Here is a 20461-nt window from a genome sequence, read left to right as displayed (position 1 = left end):
TGAGGCCCCTACCCTCAGGGGGCAGAGTCATTCCCGTGCCCCACGGAGTGGCGAGCGGCTAAGGGCGCCCCTGGGCCGTCCAGCGCCCCGAAGGCAGCACCTGTCCCCTCTTGGCTGGGTTCAGGGACCAAGAGGACTCAGCGCCAGCCTCAATCCTGGGCGGCACCAGAGCGAGTTGGCCCCGCCCCTTTGGCGCCGATTGGCCGGGTCGCGTTCTGGGGGCGGAGACTTCGCCCCGCCGCCGCCTGACCCGGGAACCCTCCTGAGGCAGCGCCGGCGGCTGAGGTGGCGGCGGCGGTGACAGCGGAGCCATGACCGCCCTTGGTCGTGCTTCGGGGATCCGTGTCGGCGGCTGGGGGGACGCGGGGCGCGCCATGCGGGGACCGCCCCCGCCTCTGCCCGTCCTCTTTGTGGTGTTGGTGGCGGCGCCCGGCACTCACGCCGCGGGATACGAGGTGAGCGAGCCCGCGGGTGGGAGCAGGAGGCGGCCGGGGGAAGCCCTGGGGAGGGTTCGCGGGTGTGGACGGGTCCGATCCGGGGTACCTCGAGGGGCGGCGGGTCCCACACCGGATCCGAATGCGTGCGGGCTGCCATGGAGGAGGTCCCCGCCTCTCAGGGTCCCCGGGCCGCCGGCCTGAGTGTGCGAGCCCAGTGAGGGCGGTGTGGGGGCGACGGAGGGGGGGCGCTCAGAGAGAACCGGGGCTGTGGACGCCGCCTCCCTGAAGTCCACCCTGGCTCCTCCACTTCCTGCGGCCCCCTTGCCCAGGTCACTGTCCTCTGTGTGCCCCAGGACGCCCGCAGGTCAGCTGTGTGCGGGGCTGAACGCACCTCAGCCAGGGTTCTGATGATTTTCCCAGGGGGAGAGGGAGAGCCGCGCTGGGGGCTGTGCGGGGTGGGAGCTGTGCGTGTGAGCACCGCGATGCGTGTGTCCTGCCTGGGAGGGCCTGGCCTCCTCTGCACACAGTCAGGCTCAGGTCAGGGCCCCACCACTGCGCCACAATGTCAATCATGCTCTCCACTGAGTCAGGCCCTCCCCTACTCCACCTCTTTGCCCTGGGGTACTGACACGGGTGTGTGTATGTGGGGGGGGGGGGTGTCCCCGTGCAGACATGCCCCACGGTGCAGCCAGACATGCTGAACGTTCACCTGCTGCCCCACACACATGATGACGTGGGCTGGGTCAAGACAGTGGACCAGTACTACTATGGGGGTAAGCACTTGGTGGGCGTGGTCCCAGACACCCATCATGGGTCTCGAATCCCTTCTGAGCCCTGGACAGCAGGGTGGAGGCAATGCCTGGCCTGGGCTCCTGTGTGGAGGAGGGTCCCCCTGGCTCTCCTGGTCCCTGAGTGCCCAACCCCTGTGTCCACAGTTCAGAATGAGCTCCACCACGGGGCAGTGAAGAACATCCTGGACTCGGTCATTTCCGCCCTGCGGGCAGAGCCCAGCCGCAGGTTCGTCTACGTGGAGATGGCCTTCTTCTCCCGTTGGTGGCACCAGCAGACATTCACAACCCGGCAAGCCGTGCGGGAGCTGGTGCACCAGGGTGAGCCTGCCCCAAGGACGGGGAAATGGAAGCCCGGCTCAGCTTCCTCCTGTAACCCTGGCTTCTGAGACCGGGAGTGAATGCTTTTCTCCTCTCATCCCAGCACCACTCTCCCTGGCCTGGCTCCCAGCCCTTGACCCCGACCTTGCCCCTTCCCGCACAGGGCGCCTGGAGTTTGCCAACGGTGGCTGGGTGATGAACGACGAGGCGGCCACCCACTATGGCGCCATCGTGGACCAGATGACGCTGGGGCTGCGCTTCCTGCAGGACACGTTCGGCGACGACGGGCGCCCCCGTGTGGCCTGGCACATCGACCCCTTTGGGCACTCTCGGGAACAGGCTTCGCTCTTTGCACAGGTGCTGTCTGGACCCATCTTGGATCCACTCCTTCACTCGCTCTGACTCCTCCCTCAGGCACTCAAGCCCCCCACCTTTTCCCTACCATCTCCCTCGGACCAAGTCTTGGCTCAGTGACTCCCAACACCTTGGGCTGGCTGTGAGTCCTCTCAGGTACCAACCCACAATGGTCCCCTGTCCTCCCCGCTGTCCTTTTCAGTTCTCCAGTTCCGCCCCACTTGCTAGGATCCTGGCTCCGCCCCAAGTTGAGTGACAGGTGGAGGCCTAGCGTGCTCCATTCCCTGAGTTCTGACCCCTTCCATCCTCAGACTGTGGAAGGCTGTGTTGTTGGGGAGGTAGCAGTGGATTCTGACTTTGGTCCTGCCTCTTCCCTGCTCACATGGTCTTCTGATCCTTCCTCAAGCTTGGAAAGAAACTTAGTTTGAGCTCCACTGTCTAGCTGTGCTCTGCCCACCTCTCCCAAGCCAAGGAGAGCTTGATGGTCGTGGACTGGACACTCATTCCCAGTGCTCCCTCCTACCCCACCACCCCTAGATGGGCTTCGATGGCATCTTCTTGGGGCGCATGGATTACCAAGACAGAGAGCTGCGGAAGAAGAAGCGGGAGATGGAGCTGGTGTGGCGGGCCAGTGCTAGCCTGCAGCCCCCGACCGCCGACCTCTTTACTGGTGAGGCTGTGGGGTGACCTGAGCCATCCCCAGCACCCCAGGCTCACATGGGCCTTGGGCTTGATTGAGTGCACTGCTATCAGCGTCTTCAAATTCGTAGTCCACTATAGAACCAGGGCCTAGAATTTTCCTTTGCCCTGAGCCCTGCAAATTCTGTGGCCTGCCCTGGGGGAGGCCTGGCCAGTTTGGACCCTAGGGCAGGTCAGGAGAGTGGGATCCCCTGAGTCTGGTGTGGCCCACAGGTTTGCTCCCCAATGCTTATGACCCACCAAAGCACCTGTGCTGGGACCTGGTGTGTGATCATGACAGCTCCATGGTGGGTGACCCTTTCAGCCCTGAGGACAATGCTGATGTGTTGGTTGATCACTTCCTGGATGTGGCCACCAAGCAGGTAACTGGGTGTCCAGAACCGGTGAGACTCAGGTGTACAATGCTCGGAGCATTTCCCATGGCCCTGAATTTGCCCAACACCTACTCACAGCCCCTGGGGGAAGATATTGTTCCCGTCACTGTGTCCATGTCCCTGTCCGGCTTTGCAGGTGTTCCTCATGGAAGCATGTAGGAGCCAGCCAAGCACTGAGCCTCGGAGTCCTCAGCTGTGTAGTGGGTAAAGGAGAAATGCTGACCAGCCTGTGGCTACTGTGTGTGCCTTTGCCCTTCGGTGCCACACTGCCGCCATGCATTCTGGATCACATATGAGGGGTTGTTACAAAGCAAAGCTCCTGGAAACACATATTGAAAAACTTGAATAGCTTTCAAAATTTTTTTTGCATCAAAATAACTTATCTTTTATACCTTTTAAAAAAAATTATTTATTTATTTGAAAGGTAGAGTTAGAAAGACAGAGAGAGAAAATCTTCCATCCACTGGTTCACTCCTCAGATGGTTGCAGTGGCCGGAGCTGCACTGATCTGAAGCCAGGAGCCAGGAGCTTCTTCTGGGTCACCCAAGCAGATGCAGGGGCCCAAGGACTTGGGCCATTTTCTACTGCTTTCCCAGGCCACAGCAGAGAGCTGGATCGGAAGTGGAGCAGCCAGGACTCGAATTGGTGCCCACATAGGATGCTGGCACTTCAGGCAGTGCCTTTACCTGCTATGCCACAGTGCCAGCCCTCTTTTATGTCTTTTTTTATATTTATTTATTTGAGAGGCAGAGTTACAGGGAGAAAAGGAGAGAGAGTCAGAGAGATCTTCCATTTGCTGGTTCACTCCCCAAATGTCCGAATGGCTGGAATTGGGCTGATCAGAAGCCAGGAGGCAGGAGCTTCCTCTGGGTCTCCCATGTGGGGTTAGGGTCCCAAGTACTTGGCCCATCTTCCATTGCTTGTCCAGGCCATCAGCAGGGAGCTGGATTGGAAGTGCAGCAGCCGAGACTCAAACCGGTACCCGTACGGGATGCTGGTGCTGCAGGCAGAGGCTTAACTACTGTGTGACAGGGCTAGTCCCCTTTTATGTCTTTTTTAAAAGTTAAAAAAAGACCTATTTGGATGACAGTTTGAGGGAGAGACATTGAGAGAGGAAGAGAGACAGTTTTGTTCCGTGTGCTGCTTCACGCACCAAGCACCTGCTATCAGCAGTTGCTGGGCTGGGCTGAAGCTGGGAGCCGGGAACTCCAACCTCATGTCCCACCTGGATAGCAGGCACTCAAGTTCTTGAGCCATCGCCTGTTGCCTTCCAGGGAGCTAACTAGCAGCAAGCTGGAATCAAGAGTGCAGCTGGGAATTGAACCCCGGCACTCCCAGGTGGGATGTGGGCATATGAGGAGGCAGCTTAGCCAATACCCCAAATGCCTGCCCTACCTACGCTGGCATTCTGGACCAGCTGCAAAGCATCATCAGAAACTACACAGGAATGTGGATAATGGAAAAATTATGCATGGATTTCAGTGGCATCAAACTCAATTTATCTTTAAATTCCATTTTTGGAACAAGCCTGTATGTACCAAACACAGCTAGACACAGGGGTGGCCAGAGAAAGCATGACCTGAGACTTTCTTTTGCCCCACAGTGGCAGTCCTACCGCACCAACCACATCGTGATGACCATGGGCGGTGACTTCCATTATGAGAACGCCCACATGTGGTTCAGTAACCTTGACAAGCTCATCCAGCTGGTCAACGCAGAGGTCAGTGTCCCAGCCCTGTGGTGCTCCTGTCCCAGCATGTGCTTGAATGCAGGGACTTGGGTCCTGGGCACAGCTACAAGTGCCGTCTTAGTGTTCTCTTGCTTCTGCAACAAATAACCATGAACCAGACAGCTCAAAACATCAGAGATCCGTGATCCCCAGGTCTGTAGATCAGCAGTTGAGCATGGATCACACTGGTCTGGCGTGGAGCTGTGGGCACCCTCCGGAGGCTTGGGGAGAGAACCTGTGTCTTTGCCTTTTCCAGCTTCTGGACACTGCCTGCAGTCCTTGGCTCATGGCCCCTACCTCTATCTTCAAAACCAGCCACATAGCGCCTCTTTGTCACTTGATCTGTAGTCCCATCTCTTTTTCATTCTCATCTCTTCTATCTCCCTTTTTAAATGTTTAATGAATTTTTTTGAAAGGCAGAAACAGAAAATCAGGCAGAGACAAAGAGATCTTCCAACTACTGGGTCACAGTCCCCCCACCATCCCCCAAATACCTACAGTGGTCAAGGCTGGCTCACTGACCACTTAATTTCATTTTTATATTGTTATTTATTTACTCTCATTTTTTATCTAAAAGATGGAGAGATAGGTTCAGATATATCTGCTGATCCATCCTCCTGTGTGCCTGCAGCATGGAGCTGAGCCAGGCCACAGCCAGGAGCCCAGAGCTCCTTTCAGGTCTCCCCTATAGTTGAGCCTTCCCATGGTCCCTCCTGGGTGTGCATTAGCAGAAAAAAGGATTGGAAGCCGGAAATAGCTGGAAACTACATGAAGCAGTCCAATATGAGATGCAGGTGTTTGAAGGGGTATTTTAAGTGCTGTGTCAAAATGCCAGCTCCTTATTTTAACTTTAAATTCAGTTTTATTTGAAAGGCAGAGGGAGAGACTCCCTAAATGCTTGGGGCATGGCAAGACCAGAGGCAGGAATGGGGTCTCCCACATGGGTGGCAAGGATCCAGTGATGTGAGTGATCATCCGCTGCCCCCTAGGGTGTGCAGAACAGGAAGTCAGATCAGATCTGGGATGCAGAGGAGCTGAGACTTGAACCAGATCCTCTGAGCTAGCACGCAGGTGTCGCAAGCAGCATCTGAACTGCTGCATCCGATGGCTGCTCCCCACTTCCGCTATTCCAGACTCTTGTGATCACACTGGGCCACTGCCTGATCCAGTAGAGTGTACGTATTTTAATAGCAGCTAATTGGCAAACCTAATCCCATGTGCAACCTTAATTCCCCTTTGCCATGGCATCTACCATAGTCACAAGTTCTGGGGACCAGGACATGGTGATTTGGGGTGCTCATTCTCCTGGCCACAGATGTGTTGTGCATTTGTCACTTGCAGTTGTGGCTGGATACACAGTCACTCCTTTCCCTCCACACAGAAATGTGCCTGTCTTCTCCCACCTAAAACTCTGCCACTTAGCTCTGTGACTTAGAGAGGTTCTTAAGCACTCAGTGTCTTAGCTTTCTCATCTATAAAATGGGCACAGGTGTTGAGGTTGATTAATTTCTGAGGAAGAGCATGGTGGGGGCAAGAGGCGTGGAGTCACCACACAGACCCTGGAGTCGGGTGAAAGCAGGCCTGAGGCAAGCAGCTTGCAGACTCATTTATTTCAGTTGCCACAGCTGCTTATATAACCAAGGCAGCCAATCTGGTCAAGGGGTGGTCTATGCCCCACCAATCACAACCTGTTGCCAGGCAGTTTCCAAAGCCATCCAATCACAGCCTGTTGCCAGGCAGGCTCTGTTGCCAGGCAGTTTCTGAAACCATCCAATCACGTCCTGTTGTCAGTCAGGCTCTGTTGCCATGTGGTTTCTGAAGCCATCCAATCATGGCCTGTTGCCAGGCAGTTTCTGTTGTCAGTGGCCATCTTGGCATGACCTCACCTTCTCATTCCACCACATTTCCCCCTTTTCGTTTATTTTTGAGCAACAGGAGGCATGATTGTTGGCCATACCATTGTTGACCCCTTTTCCATGTGGTCTCCGTAAGCAGCTGTGCCTGTCTTAGCTTGTCCCCCAGGGAATCTTACCCAGTGTTGACTAACCAGCAAGCAAGGAGTGCTTGCTCAGATGGGGGTAGGAATGAGGAACAGTGGTAATCAGGAATGGCATGACCACACACAGGCTGTGGGCCATTTGAGTGGCTGACCAGAGCTAGTGGGGTTTAAAACAGTAGCGGATGTGGCCATGGGCAGTTTCTCGGGGTAGGATGATAAGGCAGGTGCATCTGCTAACAAGGCAGATTCTCCATCTTGTTCAGCTGGTTCTGGTTGGCTGTCAGTTGCAGGCTTGATGTTTCAGACTGTTCCGCATTCTCTGGAAAGATACAAGCATACCCTCGACCCTTGGTTAGCAGAGGGTGTGGTCCCTTCCATTCTCCTGTCAAGGGGTCTTTTCACCTAACCATAGGGGCTGGGGTCTGGGATGGAAAGGATCCCCAGTGTTTGTAAGCTGGGCTGATCCCTTGGGAATCAAAGCTAAGAAAATTGATAGTGAAAAGGACCTCAGTCAAAGCAAGCTGTGGGTCTGGGGGCATATGATTGTTTTTCTGTCTTTGTAAGAGATCTTTAATAGTCCTATGAGTTCTTTCAATGATTGCCTGTCCCTGTGGGTTGTATGGGATACCTGTGGCAGACTGTATGTTCCAGGATTTCAGAAGGAATTAAATTCCTGTGATGTATACGCTGGCCCGTTATCAGTCTTTATGGTCCAGGGGACACCAAGGACCAGCATGGCTGATTTAACTGCCTTTATTGCATTACTAGCCTTTTCTCCAGATTGGGCTGTTGCAAATACAGCTTTTGAATAAGTATCTACCACAATGTGGACAAACTTAAGTTTACCAAAGGAGTTAATGTGGGTGACGTCCACTTGTCAGAGCTTATTAGGAGCAAGGCCTCGTGGGTTCACTCCTGCTTGTTGCAGTGGGCCTAACAGGGCGAGGGGTGCACAATGCTTGCAAGAGTGCACTAGGTGTTTGCACTGGCTCATTGTTAGCTCTGGGAAAAGCAATTTTATGTTGCTTGCTGACATATGAAATTTTTGGTGTAGAATATGGGCTTGTATGGGTGTATCAGCAGAGTTTATCTCCTTTGTAGCTACTATCCATTTAGAAATGTCTTCATTATGGACTGGGGCGATTGCAGCTTTTGCCTCTTTGGTAGCGCCTTCCCAAGCCAATTGTTTGACCAAATTGTCTTGATCGGGCCAGGCGGTAATCTTTTCTCTACTGCCTCCAAGACTCTGGCAAGGAAATCAGGGAACCATTCGCCTGGGCCTTGAACTAGGTTTCTAAAGAGCTGACTATAATTAGGAGGACTTATATTTTTTAAGGCTCAAAGTGCCAAATCTCTGACCTGATCAAAATAGGTAACTATTCCAATGCGGGCCTGTTCATGAGGATATATGTGGGTGCTGTGGCCTGTAAGCATATCAAAGGTCACTGCTATTCCATAGGCAGCATTATTCCTCGCCACAGTTTCAGCCTCATGTGGCTGCTACCATGAGTTGAAGGAGTTCATTTGCATTGATGCAGAGCAGTGCCTGGCATCCATGTGTTAGTGTTGGCTTACGACTAACCTCCTGCTCCTCCTTTAACACCCCAGCTCCCCTGTCTCCCCCTCCAGGAAGCTCACCCAACCCCCAGGCAGAACCCTGGCTCTCTGCTCTGGGATCACACAATACCTCTGATGCTACAGTCAATTGTAACCACCATTCAATGTCGCTCCTCCCCTGGGCTGTGAATTCACTGCGGGTGGGGCAGACTCTGGATCTAGACGGTGTCTGAAACCCAAGCATGGCTAAGAGCAGGGTGACTGATTGAACACGGGGTGTGCGTTTGTACAGGTCACTACAATGGGCCCTCTACATCCATGGGCTCCACATCTGAGGAGTCAACCAACTGTGCCTAGGATTTTTTTTTAACTACATCTGTTCTGAACATATGTAGACATTTTTCTTTTCAAAAATTGTATTATTTGCTGGGGCCAGCATGGGGGCACAGTGGGTTCAGCCTGGGATGGTGGCATCCCATATGGGCACCCATTGGAGCCCTGGCTGCTCCACTTCCAATCAAGCTCCCTACTAATGCACCTGTGAGAGCAGGGGAAGGTGGCCCAAGTACTTGTATCCCTGCCACTCAGTGGGGGAGACCTGGATGGACTTCCAGGGTCCTGGCCATTTGGGGAGTGAAGCAGCAGATAGCAGATTTATCTCTGTGTCTCCTTCTCTATATATAACTCTTTCAAATAAATCACTGAACTTTTAAAAAAGATTATGATTACTTTGGAAATTTTGTTTATTATTTATCTTACTTGTTTGAAATGTAGAGAGCACCTCTGCTCAGTCACTCCCTAATGCAGGCAACCACTGGGGCCAACACAGGCTGAAGCTAGGAGCGCGGCCCTCAGTAATCCAGGTCTGCCAGGAACCCAAGCCTTTGAGCCCTCACCTACCACCTCCTAGGATGTGCAGCAGCAGAGAGCTGGAACTAAAAACACAGCTGGGATTTGAACCCAGAAACTCTTACGTGCGATGTGTAAATTCCTAGTTATGCCTTAACCATTGCATCAGATGCCTACCTTAGAGCTTCTCTGTGGAATTTGGTTTTTCTGGGGGTCCTGGAACTAATCCCCTGTGGATACTGAGACAGGACTGTATGTGTGTGTGTGTGTGTAGACATATGTAGGCACACAGAGGCATGGCCCTTCATTCATGCAAACATTGGTTGAGCACCTACTGATTACACCAGGAACACAGTACAACAGAACAAACATCTTGTTCCTCCTGTATACCAATTTCCTCTCCCCACCTCTCTCAGTAGATGAGCGTCCATTCGCTACAAACATGGTCTTTTGGCAATAATCTGATAGGGCTGAAAATATGATTGTTCCTGCCTTGTATGTCACACTGTGTTTTCCCATATGAGTTTTTCTTGCTGAAATTGGTATCCTTCAGATGGTTTAGTAAAATTTCAGATGTATTCTTGCAGAGACCATTCCAGGGATGGTAAGGTTTGACCACAGGTGTGCTCTCAGAAGGTAGACTCAGCACAGGAGCCGACAGGATGCGCGCCTGTGGGCACTGGGTTGGAGGCTGAATGTGCACACCTGTGGGTCCCGGGGATGCAGCGCTATCCCCGAGGGCTCACCCACTTCCCTCCCCCCAGCAGCAGGCATCCGGGAGCCCCGTCCACGTGCTCTACTCCACCCCCGCCTGTTACCTCTGGGAGCTGAACAAGGCCAACCTCACCTGGTATTTGGGGGGGCCCTGGGAGGCCGAGGGGTTGGCACGTCCCGCGCCTCGTGACCCCGCCCTCTCCGCCCGCGCAGGTCGCTGAAGGAGGACGACTTCTTCCCATACGCCGATGGCCCCCACCAGTTCTGGACCGGCTACTTCTCCAGCCGGCCGGCCCTCAAGCGCTATGAGCGCGTCAGCTACAACTTCCTGCAGGTGGGCGGCGCCGGCGGGAGGGGGCAGCCAGGAGGCCCCTTAGACCAGGAGCCTGAACTTGTGCACTGCTCCCCAGGTGTGCAAGCAGCTGGAGGCGCTGGCGGGCCCGGCGGCCAACGTGGGGCCCTATGGGTCGGGAGACAGCGCTCCCCTAGGTAGGGGTCGGCCGGCGTGGGGGTGGGGACGGGAGAGGGGCTGCAGGTGGGATCCAGCCCATGGCGGCCACCAAGACGCTAACCAAGAGGCACCTGCCCTTTCCTGTCCCCGCGGGGTCCGGGCTGAGTTCCACGAGGACCCCTCCCGCACCCCTGTGTGCCCGCAGAGGAGGCCATGGCGGTGCTGCAGCACCACGACGCCATCACGGGCACCTCCCGCCAGCTCGTGGCAGAGGACTACGCGCGCCGGCTGGCTGCCGGATGGGGGCGCTGCAAGGTGCGCGGGGCGGGGCCCGGGCGCTGGTGGATACTGGAGGAGGCGGGGTCAGAGCTAGGAGGAGGTGGTGGCAGAGACTGGAGACCAGGAGGAACAGGGCATGGGAGACCCTGGGCGCAGATGGAAAGGGGCAGAGCTCGAGACTGGGGGCGAGGGTGGATCCGGGTGGGGCGTGGTTGCGACGTGTGGAACCCAAAGAGGCGAGAGAGGAGGAGCTTAGGCTGACAAGCAAAAGAAAAAGGGGCGGTGCTTCAGAGGGGTGGGGTAGAGATGGGGCCAGGGACTGGCACGCCAGGCAGAGACCCAGCTGGGCGTTTAGAGCGAGGCCGCCCCGTGGCGCTGCCCCCCAGGTTCTCCTGAGCAACGCCCTGGCGCGGCTCAGCGGCTCCCAGGAGGCTTTCTCCATCTGCCCGGAGCTCAACATCAGCGTCTGCCCGCTCAGCCAGACGTCGGCGCGCGTGAGCCGGGTGGGGGCGGGGCGGGAGGCAGGTGCCGCGGGCGGGGCCCAGGGGGAGGTGACCCCACAGGTGATGGGGCGCACGGAAGAGGAGCCAGGGCTGCCGCTGATGGGGTGCACGGGGTGGTGGTAATTATTTGGGATGACCTTTGTGGAGCGAGATTTATGGGTCTCAGCCAAGCCAGGGCAGGACAGAGACCAGGACCGCCGCCCCAGTTCCACACGCCCTCCCTGTCCCCCTCTCCCCAGTTCCAGGTCGCCATTTACAACCCCCTGGCCCGGAAGGTGGACCGCATGGTGCGGCTGCCAGTCAGTGCGGGCGCTTTCCTCGTGAAGGACCCCAGTGGCCACGCGGTGCCCAGCGATGTGAGCCCCTTCAGGGACTGTCACCCGAGGACACCCATGGGCACGCCCCTCCCCCTCGTGGTCCCCTCCTGTCCCTGCAGATCTCTGCCCGCTCTGGCCCTTAGCATCAGCCCCCCTCGGAGCATCTCTCCCACCCGAGTGGTCCCCTTTAATCCCCCAGGACATTTCCTCCGTGTTTCTGGAGAGCCCCTGCCTCCCAGACGGCCTCCCCCCTTGAGCCTCCTCCTCCCCTGCAGTCCTTCCTCCCTCCATTGCCTCCCCCGTCTCTCTCCTCCCTCCCAGGGCTCCCTCCCCTCCTTGAGTTTGCTCCTGCTGTACTGAGTGTGATGATTTCTGTGCGCACCCACAGCCTCTTGGCTCAGCTCCCCCCTCCCTTCCCCGAGGTGCTGCTGCTTCCCCAACCAGAGGGACAGAAGCCCAGCCCAGAGCTGCTGTTTTCCGCCTCGGTACCTGCCTTGGGCTTCAGCATCTACTCAGTATCCCGAGTCTCTCTCCGGAGATCCAAAACCCACATCCCCCAACCCATTTCTCAGAAGCCTGGGTCAGCTGTCTTAAATATCAAAAATGAGGTGAGGCTCCTTCTGGACCCTTATCCCCGGGTCTGGTGATGAACCCAAGTGTGCTGGTGAGCAGTGTGGGCTCTGGGTTGGCAGTGCCAGGCTTGCCAGTCTACCCTAATCTCACCCTCTGATGGGGAGACCTTGAGTGAGCGACCTTCATGGGAGCCTGCGAGTCCTTTCCCAAGGCTGTTGTGGGGACCCAGTGTGAGCACCAGTGACAGGGGATGGATATTTCCAAGCTAATGGCAGATGAAGAGTTTCAATTTTACTTATTTAGTTTGAAGTTTGTAGTTTGAAGTTTGAAGGTTTATTTATTCATTTTAAATGCAGAAGGAGAGAGAGTGAGAGAGAGAAATATCTTCCTTCTGTTAGTTGACTCCCAAAACAGCCCTATCAGGGAGATTGGCCAGGCATCTGGAACACCACCCTGGTCTCCAGTACCGGTAGCAGGAGCACAAGCACTGAACCACCTGCTGCTGCATCCCAGGCTCGTTAGCAGGATCTGCATTGGAAGCCAAGCAACTGGGGCTCCGATTACAGATGCTGGTATGGGAAGCAGCAGCTTAACGTGCTGCACCACACCGCCAGCCCCTGGGGTCTACTGTTGATTGTGGAAGGACTGAAAGCTTCCCTGTGCACCAGTAGGAGTCATGTGGGTGCTGGCATCCTGGGCCGCATGTCAGGTGCCCACCTTGACTTTGGGCTGAAGCAGCTGAGATCAGCGATTGGAGTCGAGGTGTCCCAGGTGCCCTCCTGGAGGAGGTCCATGGCACCAGTCATGAAGGGTCACGGGGTGACGAAGGCCAAGCTGTTAGGATTCTCTAGTGGGATCAGGTGTGTGAGGAGTGGGCAAGCGAGAGGAGGAAGTGGGGGCTGCAGGGTGTTGCACTGAGCTCCTGGAAGCATGGAGCTGCCGTTGGCTGAGACCATGGTCATTCACTTCTGTCCACCTTTGGCTGCCCAGCACATCCGGGCTACATTCAACCTCGAGACGGGTTTCTTGATGCAGATTGAGGACCTGGAGCAGAAACTCGTGCTGCCCATGAACCAGTCTTTTTTCTGGTGAGGGGGGTAAGGAGGCGCCAGGGAAGTGGGGTTGCAGAGAGCTGAGGTCCCTTACCTGACTCTCACCTCCCTTGCCTGAAGGTATAAAGCTGGTACGGTTGGCCAGAAAATCAGGCAGTCCTCTGGTGCCTACATCTTTAAACCACAGCAACAAAAACCACTGCCCGTGAGCGACTCAGCTCAGATCCACTTGCTGAAGGTCAGGAAGGAAGAGTGGGCACTGGGGATGGCGGGCAGGAGTGTGTGGAGTTCAGGTGGGTGGTGTGCAGGGGCCAGGGAGACAGGAGGGGAGTCCCATCTCTCCTAGGTTGAGGGCTGAGGCCACATGGGGATACTGGGGGGGGGGGCAAGGGCAGGTATTCTTTCTGTTCTCTCTCCTGAAGATGCACGCATGATGTTGTTCACACCTGCTGTGGATGTCAGGATAAGTGTTAGAGTGGGAAAGCAGGGCTGGTGTGTTCCCACTGAAGCCTTGGGTGGGAGAGAGCCCAATGTTGGTCCTCGCAGAGGCCTCCGAGGTCTGTGACAAGAGGAGGTGATATTGGGGTGGAGATGTCAGAGGTGACACTTGGGTAGATGCTTGGGTGACACCCATTTAGGGTAGGTGTCTCCCAGGAGTGACCTTTTCCTGGGACTGTCACTGATGTGTCCTCTTAGGGAGGGAAGAAGACAGATGGTGGCAGGACCCATAGTTGTGTGGGCTCGAGAGCCTAAGAATTGACAGCTGTTCCTCTGGAGGTGACGGCTCCATGCCCAGGTCACTGTAGTAGGATGCAATTTTGCCTGTTGTGATTGGCTGACCCGAAGCCACTGTGCCTGGAATAAGAAAGAATGTTCTTTCTTTCCAACAGAAGATCAGGCTGATGCATCTGGGGGAGGTGGGCTGATGCCACAGTCACCCAGATCCCTTCTGTCTCCTGGCACTGACTGCCTCAACACTCGGCTTCCTCACAGACCACAGTGGCTGTGCAAGCTCCAGCCATTCCACCTGTATTTGAGACAGTGGGCAAGGGAGAAGGAGAAGGAGAGGGAAGGGAACGTTGCTTATACGTCTTGATCAATTTCCATGGGGCAGGCTGTGATCACACAGCTACTGACAGAGTCAAGGTAGATGGGAGAACGTAGTCTTTTAAAGGGACCCACATGCCCAGCTAGGACTGTGCTTTAAAAAAGTGAGGTGGGGGCCGGCGCCGCGGCTCTCTGGTGCAAGGTGGAGGATTAGCCCAGTGAGCCTCAGCGCCGGCACACCGGGTTCTAGTCCCAGTCGGGGTGCTGGATTCTGTCCCAGTTGCACCTCTTCCAGGCCAGCTCTCTGCTGTGGCCAGGGAGTGCAGTGGAGGATGGCCCAAGTGCTTGGGCCCTGCACCCCATGGGAGACCAGGATAAGTGCCTGGCTCCTGCCATCGGATCAGCATGGTGCACCGGCCAGAGCGCGCCAGCCGCGGCGGCCATTGGAGGGTGACCCAACGGCAAAAGGAAGACCTTTCTCTCTTTCTCTCTCTCACTGTCCACTCTGCCTGTCCAAAAATTTAAATTTTTATTCATTTATTTATTTTTATTCATTTATTTTTACAGGCAGAGTGGACAGTGAGAGAGAGAGACAGAGAGAAAGGTCTTCCTTTTGCCGTTGGTTCACCCTCCAATGGCTGCCACGGCCGGCGCATTGTGCTGATCCAAAGCCAGGAGCCAGGTGCTTCTCCTGGTCTTCCATGCGGGTGCAGGGCCCAAGTACTTGGGCCATCCTCCACTGCACTCCCGGGCCATAGCAGAGAGCTGGCCTGGAAGAGGGGCAACCGGGACAGAATCCGGTGCCCCGACTGGGACTAGAACCCAGTGTGCCGGCGCCGCAAGGCGGAGGATTAGTCTATTGAGCCATGGCGCTGGCCTTGTCCAAAAATTTAAAAAAAAAAATAAAATAAAATAAAATAAAAGGGAGGTGGGGTAGTGGTGGGCAGCAAGCACACGGGCCCCACTCAAGACCTCTGTGTCCGAGACTGGCAGGCGGGGAGTGTGGGCATCACATCCGGGCAGGTGCATTGATGGGTGGGATTCCTGTGCAGTTTTGGGGTTGACCCTGCTGGAAGCTTCTGGAGGGTTCACAGCAGGGGGCATTTGCACACCTCCCCTCTGCCCAAGGCTAGCCTGAGCCCTGCCCTCTGCCCTGTGTGTCCTCAGACGCCCTTGGTGCAGGAGGTGCACCAGAACTTCTCAGCCTGGTGTGCCCAGGTGGTTCGCCTGTACCGCGGACAGCGCCACCTGGAGCTGGAGTGGACGGTGGGGCCCATCCCTGTGGGGTGAGTGCATGGGCAGGGGCTGGGGCTATAGACAAAGGCAGAATGGAGTTTGTTTGTTTTAGAAGTATGTAAAATAAAACAAGAAGGGGGCTGGCTTTGTGGCACAGTGAGTTGAGCCGTGGTGGGTAATGCCACTAGCATATATCAGTGGCCTGTTCATTCCCTCGCTGCTCCATTTCCAGTCCAGCTCCTTGCTAATGCTTTTGGGAAAGCAGAATATGGTTCAAGTATGTGGGTGCCTGCTACCCATGTGAGAATCCCAGAGTTCCAGATTCCTGGCTTTAGCCTGCCATAGCCCACATCTGTGTGGAGAGTGAGCCATCTGTTGGAAGATCTCTTACTCTTGGGTCTCTCTCTCTCTGTGTCACTGTTCTTTTTTTTTTCTTGTCACTGTTCTCTTAAACAAAAATAAAATGAATCTTTACAATATTTATCTATTTGGAAAGAGATAAAGCCCAGTGGACGCTGGGAGCCAGGAACTCAATGACAGTGGCAGAGCCTTCACTGCTGTCTCTCGGGGTCTGCATGCGCAGGAAGCAGGAAGCAGGAGCACAGCTGGGACTCAGGCCCAGGCCCTGTGATACGGGTGGTGGTGTCCCAACTGGCGTCTTAGCCTCTGCCCCCAACACCGCCCAGAGTGAGTTTAGATGAGGCTCACAAGCTTGCTGTCCCATTGGGTACAGTGACAAGTGGGGGAAGGAAGTGATCAGTCGCTTCGACATGCCGCTGGACACCAAGGGCTACTTCTACACGGACAGCAATGGCCGGGAGATCCTGAAGAGGAGGTGACGGGGACGCAGGGCACCCGCGGGGCAGTGGTGATGGGTGGGGCCCAGGGGCGGGGGCGCTGGCTGATGGTGTGAATGTGGAAGGGACAGGAAGAAGCGAGAGAGCAGAGTGGGGGAGCCAGTCCCCCAGCCTGACCAGATGACCCCCCGCCCCAGGAGGAATTACCGGCCCACCTGGAACTTGAACCAGACAGAGCCAGTGGCGGGGAACTACTATCCAGTCAACACTCGAATTTACATCACGGTACCCTCCCCCACCCCACACCTCCCCGGGTACAGAATGGGGAGGGCCTCTCACTGGCGGCATCTCCCAGGTGCCTGGGGCTGGGGCTGGATCCCCACCCCACCCTCACACTCACCCCTGCCACCAGGATGGGAAGAAGCAGCTGACGGTGCTGACGGATCGCTCACAGGGGGGCAGCAGCCTGCAGGACGGCTCCCTGGAGCTCATGGTGAGTGTATGTGTGGGGAGCCACAGCCACCCAAGGGTCCTTGCACCAGGTCCCACACCAGCCCCTGCAGGACGTAGCACAAGAACACCCACAACCCCCTCACCCCGTCCTGGCTGCTGTCCCCCCAGGTGCACCGCAGGCTGCTGCTGGATGATAACCGTGGAGTGGGGGAGCCTCTGCTGGAGGAGGGCTCAGGGTCGTGGGTGCGAGGGCGCCACCTCGTGCTGCTGGACGCGGTGGGCACAGCAGCTGCGGGGCACCGGCTGCTGGCAGAGAAGGAGGTCCTGGCCCCGCAGGTGGTTCTGGCCCCAAGTGGCAGCGCCCTCTACCACCCCGGGGCCACCCGGCAATTGCAGGTGAGGGTGGCACAGTAGGCAAAGATGGGATCAGAACGAAGCCTGTGCCGACAGTGGACTCGGTGCTGCTTTTTCTTGGCTACGCTGGGACCCACCTTGCTTTAACTTAATTCACTCAGGGGAGGTCAAAGCAAGGTCAGCCCCTAAGGTAGCCCCTGCCCAGGACCGGCCCAAGAGCCCCTCCACCTTTCCTTGGGGGGCACAGCTTCAGCTCCCGCCCCTTCAGCAAAGGCTGTCTGGCCTGGGCCCCGCCCCTCCTGGGGTACTCTGCCTTCCGGCCCCTCACCTCCTCCCTTCCTCCTGTGTCCTGCCTCTCTGAATCTTCAGCCCTGCCCCCCCTCAACTCCATAGGGCCTCTGGTCAGTTCAGTTCCGCTCCTTCTGAACTCAGACCTTCTCCCCCAAGAGGGCTGCCCTGTCCTCCCACAGGCTCAGTTCTGAAGGACCCCGCCCACACCTTTCCCCTGAGCCCTGCCCCTCCTCCCACAAGCCCCGCCCCTCTCTGACTCAGCCTTGCCTCCATCTCCCCGCAGTTCTCAGGGCTGCGCCGGGAGCTCCCGCCCTCCGTGCACCTGCTCACCCTGGCCCGCTGGGGCCCACAGACACTGCTGCTGCGCTTGGAGCACCAGTTCGCCAGGGGGGAGGACTCGGGCCGCAACTTGAGCTCCCCCGTGACCTTGAATTTACAGGTAAGGAGACAGGTGAGAAAGGAGAGAGAGAGAGAGACAGAGAGAGAGAGAGAGAGAGAGAAGCCACCTTGGCTCCCACGGATTGGGTCCCATCCATGGTTCCACAGAACCTGTTCTCCACCTTCACCATCACCCGCCTGCAGGAGACCACGCTGGCAGCCAACCAGCCCCGGGCCAGCGCCTCCAGGCTCCAGTGGAACCCAGACACTGGTGGGCACCTAGCGTGGGAGGGGTGGGCTCCTGCCTGGGGCTGGCAGCTGGGGGCGGTATATGAGGCATGGGAATGTGGGCCAGGATCCAGTGTAGAACCTGAGGACCCTGGGCAGATCCAGGCTCGGGGCTTCAGGGTCTAAAGTGGGTTCAGCAAACTGGCAATAGGTCTTGAGGAGTTGAGCATTCCAGTCCCAGGAACAAGATTCGAGAATCCGTGGGTGTCTAGTTCTCTGAGGGTGTCCATCTGCTTTGGGGTTGCTTTGAGGATGTGAGATAAGCACCAGGCATTGAGAGGATCTGAGAGATCCAGGGGTGGGATTTAGGCCCAAGCAGGTGTGTAGATATGGGTAGGTGATTCCTGGGGGAGACTCTTGTGGGTGCACAGTGTGGTCAACCCTGGGGAGGGAGTGAAGGAGGGGGAGGAAGTCCGCACCCCTCACTCTTGGGCTTCCCCTCTCCAGGAACCACCCCCACTCCCACGGTGCCCCCTCTGGACCCAGCCTCCATCACACTGCAGCCCATGGAGATCCGCACGTTTGTGGCCTCGGTCCAGTGGGAAGAGTTCGCCTGGAGCCATGGGGGTGACCCAGTGCAAGCCTGAGCTCTCTGCTCCAGGGCAATGCAGAGCCTCCCCCCACCCCCACCCCTCTCTCTGCTTGTTGCTGCTGCCCCCTCCCTGAACGCCATTAAAGCAGCACCACTGAGCCTCAGGTCACTGGGGGACTGGTTGAGGCATCTTTTGGAGGGAGATAGAATGCATGATGTGCTTGCTTCAGCAACCCGGCCACAACACCGCGCCCAGGGTTGTGTCCGTTTCCTCTCTGAAGGGGGATGGGTCCTGGCCAGCCCGGGAGGCTTGGGCTGGGTGACCTGAGTTTTCCCATGGCCCCTCGTGGTCCCAGTTATCTAAGCTCTTGCCTGAAAAGGGTCCCAAGTCCCAAACCCCAGTCAATGAAAGTGGCCAGCAGAGGGCACATCAGGACCAGCGCCACCCTGCATGGGGCTCTGGTGTGGGATTAATGCCCCAGAACTCTAAGTCCTAGGAGGTCAGGTGGGAGGATGGCCGCAGCCTAGCTGGACAGGAATGCCTGGGGACGGTGCCTGCTGCTGGTTTCACTCGTGCCTGGAGCGTGGTTGCCGGGTGTTTCTTTCCCAGGGATTTGAATGCCAGGGAACACAGCTGCTAAGGGTTGAATGGCTTTGGCTGCTGAGCTCCTGCAGGTGTTTCAAGGCACAGGTGGATGGAACTGTTAATGTGGGAACTTAATGACGGTGTTGAGGAAATAGGCCTTGCGGCTGGAGACCCGGCTCTTCCACTTCCACTTCCTGCTAAGGTACCTAGCAAGGCAGCAGGTGATGGTCCCAGTGCCCAGGGCTCTGCACCCAGGTGGGTGAAGCTCCAGGCTCCCAGCTTCCACAGGACCCAGCCATGGTGGTAGTGGCCATTTGGGTAGTGAAGTAGCGCCTAAAAGACCTCTCCCTTTCAGCTACTCTGCAGTGGAAAGAAAAATTTCAAGTAAATCTAAAACAATAAAAACCAGAAGCGGGCCTAGTAGGATGCCTTTGGTCACCGGGGAATCTCTCCTTGCAGTGCTGTTCTCATGGGTGCACTGGTGCCAGCAGTCTGAGTGGGGCCCACAGGGGACCCTCCCTCTGCACATGCCTGGTGGTGCCCATCTGCTGGCCTCAGCAGAGAGCCAAATCAATGGGACCCACCTAATCTTGAACCGTGAACATCCAAAACCGTGAGGCATAGCTACCATCCTTCCTGGCTAAGTGGCTTGTTGTAGGTCCCTTTGGTAGTGACAAGTTGGTTTACACCAAAGCTAACAAACGACACCATCATACGATCTGCCCACTAAAGTGCTCCTATGTGTGAGACGTGCAGCATGGCGCCTGGACGGCCCATGGGGAGACCCTGGGTGACCTTTCATCTCCCACTATGGGGTCTGGGCCCTGGATCCATCACACTCGAAGGCTTGGAGGCCTCCCTGTGACAGGCCCAGGCTGGTCAGAGACTCGGAGTGCCCGCCCACGGGGGCCAGGTTAAGGCTCTGCGTGAGTCCTGGTAGTGACTCCACCTGCTGGTGACTCCTGGGAATGTATCCAGATCCCAGTGCAAGGAAGCATTGGCTGGAGCTGGACACCGGAACTCCCAGAGGGTCCCCGTTGTGGGAGGGCACCCTGAGGTTTCTATCATCAGTGAGGGAGCCAGGGTCTGGCCTGGCCTGGGTCAGACACGGAAGCCAAGGAGGACAGTGTCAGCCCAGTCTCCGCTCAGCCTGGGACCCTGTCCACGGAAGCATCCCTCTAAAACACTTCTTCAAATGTGCTCACCTATGTTTATTTTTAGACACAGAAGAAGAATTCCAACCGCCAAGGGATCCGGGCTTTGGTTTTCTTAGTAGAAAGATAAGGTGGTGGGAGCGGACGCCCTGCAATGGCAGTTGTTTTCCCAGCGTCCCGATCACCACAGGGCAGCACCGCATCCTCATCAAGCCCTGCTCTGAGCCCAGCTTGGTCCCCCCAGGTCCCAGGATGAGGGTCCATGAGGCATAGGATCTACGCATATCCTCCACCCCGTAGGAACACCCCTCACCCTCAGGAATAGGCGAGGCTTCGGCTCTCACGGGGA

General features: G+C 56.7%; 1 protein-coding gene across 5 annotated transcripts; it reads left to right on the top strand.

The window, feature by feature from the left end:
* The first annotated feature begins 243 nt into the window (after nucleotides 1–243).
* LOC100346772 (lysosomal alpha-mannosidase) lies at nucleotides 244–19305 on the top strand. Of its 5 annotated transcripts, none has more exons than XM_089315928.1 (24): nucleotides 244–455; nucleotides 1108–1210; nucleotides 1373–1546; nucleotides 1710–1903; nucleotides 2438–2570; nucleotides 2813–2961; nucleotides 4577–4693; nucleotides 9875–9957; nucleotides 10035–10155; nucleotides 10232–10310; nucleotides 10478–10587; nucleotides 10938–11045; nucleotides 11294–11410; nucleotides 11794–11979; nucleotides 12935–13032; nucleotides 13117–13234; nucleotides 15211–15329; nucleotides 16013–16114; nucleotides 16274–16361; nucleotides 16489–16569; nucleotides 16698–16925; nucleotides 17458–17613; nucleotides 17757–17823; nucleotides 18288–18569. In XM_089315928.1, the coding sequence occupies exons 1-24, from the start codon at nucleotides 312–314 to the stop codon at nucleotides 18425–18427; spliced, it is 3015 nt and encodes a 1004-aa protein (XP_089172054.1). In that variant the 5' UTR covers nucleotides 244–311; the 3' UTR covers nucleotides 18428–18569. The 5 variants fall into 5 exon arrangements, with proteins under 5 accessions (XP_089172054.1, XP_089172052.1, XP_089172053.1 ...); XM_089315926.1 differs by having other exon boundaries at nucleotides 17721–17823; XM_089315927.1 differs by lacking the exon at nucleotides 17757–17823 and having other exon boundaries at nucleotides 18288–19305.
* The last annotated feature ends 1156 nt before the right edge of the window (nucleotides 19306–20461 follow it).

The sequence above is a fragment of the Oryctolagus cuniculus genome, chromosome 16 (genome assembly GCF_051225735.1).
Source record: "Oryctolagus cuniculus isolate XC-2025 breed Fujian yellow rabbit chromosome 16, ASM5122573v1, whole genome shotgun sequence".
Taxonomy (NCBI): Eukaryota; Metazoa; Chordata; class Mammalia; order Lagomorpha; family Leporidae; genus Oryctolagus; species Oryctolagus cuniculus.
The sequence above is the reverse complement of the archived record's forward strand: the minus strand, read 5'-3'. Positions and strand labels throughout refer to the sequence as shown.

Coding starts and splice junctions, on each gene's coding strand:
- LOC100346772 (XM_089315926.1), top strand. CDS start 312: ATGACCGCCCTTGGTCGTGCTTCGGGGATCCGTGTCGGCGGCTGGGGG. Junction 10,311..10,477: donor GGGAGACAGCGCTCCCCTAG/GTAGGGGTCGGC, acceptor GTGTGCCCGCAG/AGGAGGCCATGGCGGTGCTG. Junction 15,330..16,012: donor GTGGGGCCCATCCCTGTGGG/GTGAGTGCATGG, acceptor CATTGGGTACAG/TGACAAGTGGGGGAAGGAAG.